At 45.5% G+C, this 9930-nt stretch overlaps 2 protein-coding genes across 2 annotated transcripts in view; both read right to left on the bottom strand.

Annotated features, from left to right (window-relative positions):
* TELO2 (telomere maintenance 2) overlaps nt 1-907 on the bottom strand; it is a 23144-nt gene extending 22237 nt beyond the window's left edge. Inside the window, exons 1-2 of the mRNA XM_014958688.1 lie at nt 827-907; nt 22-263 (exon numbers count right to left, since the gene is read on the bottom strand). Of these exons, the coding sequence (XP_014814174.1) occupies nt 22-263; nt 827-907 (323 nt within the window). The remainder of the gene's footprint in view (nt 1-21; nt 264-826) is intronic.
* RNPS1 (RNA binding protein S1, serine-rich domain) lies at nt 224-6502 on the bottom strand. The gene is made up of 7 exons (XM_014958843.1): nt 6417-6502; nt 5910-6065; nt 5394-5585; nt 4096-4198; nt 3173-3326; nt 2578-2719; nt 224-1297 (listed from the first exon to the last, which is right to left on the bottom strand). The coding sequence occupies exons 1-7, from the start codon at nt 6485-6487 to the stop codon at nt 1192-1194; spliced, it is 924 nt and encodes a 307-aa protein (XP_014814329.1). The 5' UTR covers nt 6488-6502; the 3' UTR covers nt 224-1191.
* Nucleotides 6503-9930: the final 3428 nt, after the last annotated feature.

Raw genomic sequence — 9930 nt, 5'->3', positions numbered from 1 at the left:
GCGCGAGCCGCCTGAGGACACCGCTCTCGCCCGCCCGCGGCGGCAGCCAATCGGCGGCGCAGGCCGGCGTGACGCCGGATGGGGGAAGCACCGCCCACGCGGGCCTTAAAGAGACAGGTTCCCTTTGCAGCGCGGGAGAGCGCAGCACCGGTTTCACCCAAAAACCCTCCTCGGAAGGGCTCGGCGGGACTGCGCGGGGCAAGAAGGCAGCGAGACAGGCCTGTTACTCTCAACCCTACGGCTTTATTCAATAGTCGCTCATCCTACACAAGTACAAACACAACATGGCCCAAAAGGTTACAAAGTGATACAAAACAAAAATCTGTATAGTATTGACTGTACAACGGGCGGAAAATTCTTTGCCTTTGCAAACCCCGGTTACTGCGGCCCCCGCTCTGCCTCGCAGCCCCCAGGGGGGCAATGGGCAGTCACCCCCTGACACGGGTTAAAGCAGAAGCACTCGCACTGTCACCTGGGGGGGTTGTGTAGGAAGTTTTTACCAAAACCCTTTAAGAAAAGGTGAAAGAAATCACTTACAGGGGCAGCTACAAACCAGTTCTTAAGATTTCCAGCTTCTTTTCTAAAGTATCATGGTCAGCGGGCTGGACTGTGGCAATGGCCTGGTGTATGCATTACAGAAGAGCTTAATCTGCAGAAAGAGCACTCTCTGCAGGAACTAACGATCTGTGTGGAATTGGAATAAAGCAACAACTCTCGGGCAGATCTAGGCTCCAGCTGCTCTGAAAAATCCTGTGCTGGCACCCAGCGATCAGTTAAATGCCTCCCTGCCTGACAACACAGGGTTTCTGAGCAGCTGGAGGTTTACGTGCTGGTCTGTACAGCGTGCTAAGCGGTTAGAAATCACCAAGCAGCAGCCTGCTAACTGCAGAAAGAGAGGCTGTAACATCTTCCCATCCCTTTACCTGGAAAAGATGTTTTTGCAGCCTTCAAAATCAAAGCCATTTTTAAATAATTTCAATTCAATGCCAGGAAACTAGAAGCCCCACAGGAAAGGCTGTCTACTGGCCAGGAACTGTCACTCTCTCCTCTTAGGTTGCCTTCACTGCCAGGATTATTTCTCTCTCACTCCTCCTCATCCAGACCCATTAAAAAAAAAAAAAAAAAAAAAGTACAATATTTAGTCTGACGGGATTTAAGTTAAAAAATAAAAAGCTGTCCAGTCTTTTTGCTTTATCGTGAGGAGTTTGAGCTGGAGCGGCTGCGATGGCGCCTTCGGCCAGGAGATCTGGATCTTGATCGCCGGCGAACGGGGGATCTGCGCCGAGGAGACCGGGACCTGGAGAGGGAAGGAGAAAGCTTTCATCAGGAGACAAGGGTAACAGCTTCCAGTAATTTGCCAGCCCATTTATCAGCTTTTCAAAACCACTTCCCTGCTTCCTTCCAAAAACCCCTCACACACCACAGTAAAAGAGCTCAAGCGAAATAGAGCCAGCCTCTCTGAAGAGGGGAAAAAGGCAACTCAAAGTCTGACCACGCAGCAGGACTATTCTCACTACCCTTCCTCTGCTTCAGGAAGTTGAAAGAATGTTTAATATCCAAAGAAGAGACAAGAATCTTGTTTTCTTCCTCAAGCAAAACAAGCTCACATTCATTCTATGTCATTCTCCTTCACCCGAAAGGTCAGCTTTGATAATATTCAGGGATTTAACATAAGCCCTTTCAAACCCCAGGGACACTTCTTAGAGGAAGTCTAACTCTAACTCAGTCTAACTTAGAGGAAGTCTAACTCAGATTCAATCTTTTCAGTACTACAATCAATCTGTATGGCCGCTATTGTGACACTGGTATTCCAGGCCCAGAATATTAACACAGTCTGAAGAGGATAACAGGAATGAGACTAGGGGAGAACACACATGAGGAGGGAACGCCAAATCTAGCTTTTCCCAGACCTCAGGAAAAGGCACATTTAAATGAAGACCAACAAGCAGCTTGTGCCATGTTAACGAGTTCTCATTTTTAAACCTGTAGTTCATAAGCTATTCAGCAATCCAGTGGCTCAAACAGGAGTGGCTTTTACCCATGATGAGTCCAAGCAGATTTCCAAGCTCATCTAGATGCTCTCAGCATCTAGAAGACTCCAAAAGACACATTGTCTGAGCATGTTCAGGCAGCCCCAAGTCACACAAGGGGCACATGCATGTCAGGTCACACCTTGGGGTCAGTACACTCCCAATGCAGGATGGCTTTTTGGTCTCAGAAATAAGGGAGGAAGCAGCAGGGGCTTCAGGAAAGCAAGCGGCTGGAGCAGGTTGCCAAAAGCATTCTGCAAGCCAGAAGCCCATTCCCGCTTCACCTGGAAGCATTTGTGCAGAAGGGACTCAGGGAACAGGCTGGAAAGCATCTGAAATTTCTGACCGACTGCATCCAGAGTGCAGGCCAGAGCAGGTCATCCTGCCGCAAAGCAGTTATAAGTAGAACCCTGGTTCAGCTGATGCCCAAAAAGTCATCTGGAGGGGAAAGTCAATTCCAACAGGATTGAACTGTCCTCATGACGAGGCTTTCAGTGATAAAGCGTTGTTACACTGAGAAGGAAATAGAGACTGTCACAGCTCTCACCTTCTCCTCATGCGAGGGGGTGACCTGCGCCACATGGGTGGTGGCGGCAGCATCCTCCTGGGTGGACTAAAGCGTCTGGGAGGCGGCCGAGGTCGTGGTGCCAGCACAGCTGTAGCAGTGATCTCCTGACCATCAATCTGGCCTTTTTAGGGAATCACAGAAACAGGAAGAACTAAGTATTTTCCAATACTAACATCCACGTTACATTACTGCAACTCACAGCTTTTGTCAGTAGCAACTGAAGCGTGACTCAGCCTACAGTCCTATTTCCATCACCCACTCAGAGGTTATTTTGACAAAGTCTGCACATATACTAGACTTCTTAACCTAATATCCCATCAAATTGCAGTTCAGACGTTAACAGAAACTTAAAGAATTTTACTACTGCTTGTTTTGAAAAAAAATCAGTTTTAATAGTTCTGTGATTTTTTTGATCCGTCCTGAATCACAAAAAGCTGAAGCCATTTGGGCTGAAAGCAAGCAGATCAGTTCCCCAAAGGCTTGCCCCATCACCTCTAACTCATTTTCTGATCAACCTCGTCTGCTCCAAAGATTTTTAAAAGCACCCGGTCTCCATGCAGCATTTGATACCTACCTCCATCCATGTGCTTTAGGGCTTTCTCAGCATCATCTGGGTTCTCAAACTCCACATAAGCATAACCTTTAGAGAGGTGTGGGTTTAGCCTGTCGACTGGCATGTCAATCATTTTAATCTTTCCGTAAGTGGAAAAAATTTCCATGATGTGATCCTGCAGAGAAAGAGCAAGACCACACTTACTGACCAGGACTCAGGCTGTACAGCACTAGATGAGCTTTAAATCAACGCCACAATCAGGAAGAGACCTATCTCTTTGGCCAGACGTGGGAAGGATTGCCACTGCTTTCTCTGCTGTTGTCTGTTCAGTTCGTCCTTGGATTGTTCCAAACCCTCAGTTCTAGCAGCGTTACTGCTGCAATGTCAACACTGGCTACAAAACCACAACTCATGTAAAAATCCTCTTGGGGACGTGAAAAGGGAATTCACGCCCTCAGCTGAAAACTCATAAGGTGCAATTGTTAGCACTTTTCAAAAACCATCATTTTTTCCAGCACCCTAAACCTTTTACCTCTGAAGACCTTTAAACTATATTCTAGCAAAGACAACTCAAGCCAGCCCAGCTGTCTTCAAATTCTTTATCAAGAACCTCCAGATATCCTTAGGGTCCCCAAGGTAATTTCAGCTATTGTCCCAACTTCTCCATTTTTCTTCCTAGAAAGGCAAGATACAAGTTCTGGGATACTGACAACGCAGACAGACCTTTTAAGCACTACACATTCTCAAAAGCCTACACTGTATTTGAGAATCAGTAAAATCCTACCAAAATTTTCCTCACTAATCAATTTGGACACAAAGTAGGAATTTGCTACAGCTTGGCAGCACTCTAGCAACAAGAAAGTTTTGAGAGCTTTAAAAAAAGCCACTCACACATCCTCACAGAAGACACACAAGTTTGATACTACACAGAAACGTGTCATTACCTTGGTCACGTTTCTAGTGAGCCTTCCAACATGCACTTTTGTAGGTCTGGGTGACGGGCTTCGTCTCTTCCGCTCCTTTTCATCCCTCTTGGGTGGCTTGGACCTGATTTTGACAACAGAAAATGTTTACAGCTTCTGGGCAATGTGCAAGACAAAACCAAGTCAATCATTATCACATGACAAAAAAGTACCATTTTCTTGGGAGGGCATCTTTTTTGTTAAGAAGTTACAGGTTAGGAAGTGCTGGGGTGTTGGTGCTCCACTTAGAAACACCTCAGGACTTGCACTTAACTACTTGTGCTTTAGAACATTCTAGAATTTGAGAGCCTTTTTTGTGAGTTTTCAACTTGAACACAACTAGGTAACGAACACTAAATTTAGCAAAGGTTTCTTCAAAGTTGTTGGCGATAAGTAAAGAATTTCCCAGTTGTTAAAACAAAAACAATTCTTTGCCTCAACAATTAAAGAGGCAAAATGAAGACATAAACACGAAAACATACCACAGCCAGGCAAATTAATGGATCCAATTATTTGTGTTTCTGTATCCTCTGTTCACTACAGATGTCCAGAAATGTCACAGTTTAAAAAAATTTGCAGCCGCACAAGTAGCTGCATATCACAATTTCTTTGTAGTTTTTTAAATGTAATTTTAATCTGTAAAAAACTCAGTACGAAGACAATTTATATTTATGCTTCTTCCTAACTGTCCATAAACTGAGGGATATACTAAAAAAACCTCACACTAGTTCATAAGAATTCATTAGATTTTATCAGCCTTCACCACCTTGCCTACAGAATTATCCAAAGGAAAAGCTGTATGTACACCAACATAGTTTGATTCCTGCCCTTACAGGAAAACACTTCCTTTGCCCCTACTCCCATTTTATTTTTTTTTATACATAAGAATATAGATTTATATATGTATTCATATATACACAACTTTCTGACTTTTCTGATAGTCTTGGCTGTAATTTACAGGAATCAAAGAGCACTCACATCTAGTGCCCGTACAGTCCCATACTATTGAGGAAACATTGATTAAAACATTGATTAAAACTGCCTCTACAAAATATAATATTTAAAATCCCTTTAAAATGAGGTTTTTAATCTCTCTTCCTACAGGGCACAGGCTTTGATTGTGCACAAAAGGAGCACACCCACTCTAGCAGAATTCAGACCTCTAAGTTACAGAGAAAGTAAACGGTCCTCAGAAAAAAATCTATTCTGATCACAATCTTGTATTCTACACGGAAATCAACCTCCCACCTGGTAATTCCCAGCAGGCAAATAAAACTCACTTGGAGCGGGAGCGCCTCCTGTTGTCATGTCTCCGTCGAGATGGACTTGGAGATCCAGAGGAACTGCTGGAACTGGAACTGCGCGAAGTGCTGGAGCTCCCAGAGCGGCTTGAGGCAGAAGAGGAGCTAGAGCCACTGCTAGAACCAGTGCTGGAACTGGACCCCGAACTGGAAGTTGAACTGGAACGGGATCTGTTAGGAGCAGAGCGGGGAGGAGAGGGAAATAAAAATGAGTGAAGTACCCAGAAAAAGAATGGCTGAAAAATTTTTGCTAATTACGGAGAGAACAACTGTGAGTGAGAACAATGAAAACTGATGCTCCACAGCTCACTAAACAGCCAAAGAAACTCCCACCTAAAAAAACCCTAAAACCCTTTAAGTTAGAGGAAACTGCACTGTGACTAACATAACACAAGCTTTCAACCAATCCGTGACACAGGGAATGAAACATACCAGAAATCAAGCTGGTGCTTTCTGAGAACACTGTGATTTGTTGCTACCTGTAAAAGTAACTACCTGGTACTGCTGCTCCCACTGGAAGCACTGCGTCTTTTGCGCGTCTTGTCTCGACCACGATCCTTTTCACCCGATTCCTTAGTGGCTGCTTTATCCTTGGACCGGTCCTTTGATTTCTCTTCAGACCTATCCTTGCGCTTGGTTGGTGAGGGAGCCCTTCAGGAACAAAATGCAGACCTTGATTAATGAAAAAAACAAACAACAAAAAACCCACACCCAAACACAGAATAGAACAGCAACACAAAACACTGAACTTCAAACATAACTCAAGATCACCATAACTGTGGAGTTAAAAGTGCTAGGCAAGTTTTGAGTTTTTAGATAAAGGAAAATATTTTACATTACAGAACTTTGAGGAAGCCAGTTCTAGCACACATAGATTCTCACACATAGAAACTCACGCAGGAAGAGGTACATTTCCAATTTCTCACCCTCACTGTGAGGGTCCTAGTACCCTACAACATCCCCAGTTTTGTTAAGCCTAGAAAATTCAGACAGAATGATTACCTAGTGTTGGATTTTTTATTATTTTCTTTGAGTCCTAGCAAACTCTTCTTTTTCAATCCTGGTAACTCCATTACCCCTTTGGAGGCCTCCAAATCAGCACTGACTGGGCCTCACTTATCTCAAATCTCACTTCTAACTCCTAACTTCTAACTCCACTTCTCAGAACCAATCCCTAATTGAGTGCAATAAACTCCAAAGAACAGCCTAGTGACAAGATAAAAGGGTTTAGAAACAAGAAATTTACAGAGAGGCATAAAACAACAAATGTGCTTTGCACCAATGGCAGCACACTGGGCATCAACTGACTCCTGGAGTGCTCCGTTACACCTCAGGAGAGGGCCGTTAACGGCTGCCCTGTGCTGGCTCACACCCGCACCCTGCGCCTCACGGAAATGGCTGCGTCCAGGTGTAAAGCTGTCATTGTGCCATTCACAGAAGTAAAAAGGATGTCAATTATCTAACAAAAAAAAAAAGTCAGACAGAGGACATCCATTTTCTCTGCAAGAGGTACATGCAGCTCATGCCTCTTGCTAACAGCCTTGTCTCCAGAGGAGTAAGACACTGTTTTCTCCAAAGCCAATTTGTGCCACACAACACATATTTGTCAGGAAGAAAGGGATTGTTGAGGACAACACCCCTCACTGAATTATGGCTGCTCTCAGCCTCAACAAGCTGCTTCCAAACCTCTGCCAGCCTTAGAAAGGCTAGATTACAGGGTCCAGTTTGCTGAAGGGCTGCAACAGCATATCCCACTTGAAATTCTTAGCAGAGTCTAAACTGGATTCTGACCTCAGCTAGCCCCAGTCAGTTCCCTCTTTACTCTAGATCTAAATGGGGACAAATTTAACACCCTACTATTTAACACTGAAATACTGGGGAGCAGTTGAATTCCAGATGTTTCCCATGAGAGGGCTGCATCCATCAAATATTCTGTGACGTCTAAATGTGTTGCTGCATTTTGACTATTCCACACAGGTTGTTTAACACCTGTATTACAAAGCTTCCTCCAACTTTTGTTTTAATAACCAGTAAAAGGCTGTGGCAGATTTGACTTGCTGTAACATCTATTACCTACCTATGAATGAAACATTCAGGAAATAGAGGGGTGGGTGCAAGCATGTCTGAACTGCCAGGCTTATCTGAAGTGGCACTGAATATTCACAGTTACTGCATGATGTTGGAAATCTCTGCATGCGTCACAGCCAAAATTAGTTAACAAGCAAAAAAACTCCCCAGCTCACTGCATCCAATAGTCTTGTTGCTTCTGGTGTCAGATTCTAGCATGCAATTACTTTATTCTCTAAATTGCAATTAAATTTATCTTTGGGAAGAGATGACTTCTGAACAGCTAAGCTTGCTTTTCTGATTTTCAGCTTCATAGTTTTCCCTAATATGATGACTCCAAACAGCAACATCACAAGCAAACACTCGCAAACCCAGCTCTCTCAGATCCACAAGTCAAAACACACCCAGGCCTTTTTGCATGGAGCCCAGGAAACCCACAACACAAATGTGATGCTGGCAGGGCTCACTGAAAGAGGAAATGTCTTCTCTAACAGCAGGGGCAGTAAGAAGGCAGTCCACGGACTGTTCCATCGGTGCTGCAAAGGTGACTAAGAAAAGCAAACCTGAGTAAGTCACCAGGACATTTCTAACCAGCTCTATGTCTCTAGGGCAAAGTGTGAGGGGGCTGCAGTTCAAGAAATGAAAGCCACTGCACGACACCAGCTGACTCCCTTGGAAGAACAGAACAGACAAGTTTCTGGACTCACAAAACCAGAAAACTCAACATCTTCCTTTCCCACCTTTCTTCTCCTAAATATACCACAGTCAGGTTTGTGTTATCTCTTCCTACACACTGATTTCTCTTGCATCTGTGGACTCTGGCAGTGATGATGCTATCAGCTCAGCCATGCAAAACTACCTACTACCGTTTGATAGCTGGCTCTGGTTCCACTTGTACTGGAAGGATGAGAGAGAGCCCAGATGAAGATCAGCACACTCTTTACTGTTATCTAGGGCCACTGCTGGAGTAGTGGATAATACTCCAGTTAAATAGCTACCCCTCTAGCACCACTCCTCAGGACAGGCACTTACCAGACAAATCACCCATGTGATTTTCATACATTGAGCAAAATTCCATATGATGGTACATGCAGCATTTAAGCAGCCTCCAAACTAAACATTGATTTCTTTCCATCAAAATCACAGAATTGCAGAATGCTTTGGGTTGGAAGGGACTTTAAAGATCACCTAGTTCCAAACGCCTGCCCTGGGCAGGGACACATCCCACCAGACCAGGTTGCTCCAAGTCCCCTCCAGCCTGGCCCTGAACCCCTCCAGGGATGGGGCAGCCACAGCTTCTCGGGGGCAACCTGGGCCAGGCTCTCACCACCCTCACGGTGAAAAATTTCTTCCTAATATCTAATCTAAATCTCCCCTCTCCCAGTTTAAAGCCGTTACTGCTTGTCCTATCACTACAGGCCCTTGTAGAAAGTCCCTCTCCAGCTTTCCTGTAGCCCCCTTCAGATATATGTCTTCCTGGAACCTTCTCTTCTCCAGGCTGAACAGTCCCAACACTCTCAACCTGTCTTCATAGAAGAGGTTCTTCCAGCCCTTGGATCATATTTGTGGCCTCCTCTGGACCTGTTCCAACAGGTCCATGTCTCTCCTGTGCTGAATGCCCCAGAGCTGGACGCAATACTTGAGGTAGGGTCTCACCAGAGCAGAGCAGAAGGGGAGAACCCTCTCCCTCACCCTGCTGGCCACACTGCTTTTATAGATGTACCTTTCTCAAGAATCCCACCTGCCTAGCTTGCTTCAGTTGGAAACCTCAGCCTAAGAGACACAGCCTGTGGGCAGTGTCACCTCTAAGTGTTCTTTCACTGGAAGACACAGAAAGAATAAAGTCATGGCCTTCACACAAGGGTGTGTAACAATGCATTTCTAAGCAATATACTTTTTTTCCTACAATCAAAAATACCTCTCAATCCCTGCCAAATGAATGTTTTTGCAGCACCCGCCCCAAACCAAAAAGTCTAAGACCAATCTACAGAGGCCGAACGTTCATTCCACACACACACCTCTCTGGTTTAAGAGCTGGTCTGCACTCTTTTTTTGGAGTTTGCACTCCAGCTGCAAAGGAAGCAAACTCCACTCTCCCACGGACTTCCTGCACGACCGCAGGCAAGTCCTTTCACGGCAGTTTGCTTCAGATCCTCATTTGCAAAATGGGGAAAAGGTTTCCTCCTGTGAGGAGAGGGTTCAGCGCTCGGCGGGTCTTTGCAAAGTTACGGCCGCTCGCCCAAAGGTAACTACAGCGAGCGGGCCCGCAGCAGCGCCGGGGCAGCCCGCTCCGCGTCCCGGTTGGCACGCCGTGGGGTGCGGGCCGAGCGCCTGTCGCTGCCGACCGCACCGTGCGCCTGGGCACGCTCCGGGCGAAGCGGAGGCGCGGGCTGAGGAACAGGAAGAGAAAAGCAGAGACCAAGCATGGAATCGGTTCAGAGCAAAGCCC

Source organism: Calidris pugnax, unplaced genomic scaffold (genome assembly GCF_001431845.1).
Source record: "Calidris pugnax isolate Ruff unplaced genomic scaffold, ASM143184v1 scaffold244, whole genome shotgun sequence".
Taxonomy (NCBI): domain Eukaryota; kingdom Metazoa; phylum Chordata; class Aves; order Charadriiformes; family Scolopacidae; genus Calidris; species Calidris pugnax.
The sequence above is the reverse complement of the archived record's forward strand: the minus strand, read 5'-3'. Positions and strand labels throughout refer to the sequence as shown.

Coding starts and splice junctions, on each gene's coding strand:
- RNPS1 (XM_014958843.1), bottom strand. CDS start 6,487: ATGGAGTTACCAGGATTGAAAAAGAAGAGTTTGCTAGGACTCAAAGAA. Junction 4,199..5,393: donor AGGAGGCGCTCCCGCTCCAA/GTGAGTTTTATT, acceptor TGTCAAAATCAG/GTCCAAGCCACCCAAGAGGG. Junction 1,298..2,577: donor CCCCCTCGCATGAGGAGAAG/GTGAGAGCTGTG, acceptor TTCCCTCTCCAG/GTCCCGGTCTCCTCGGCGCA.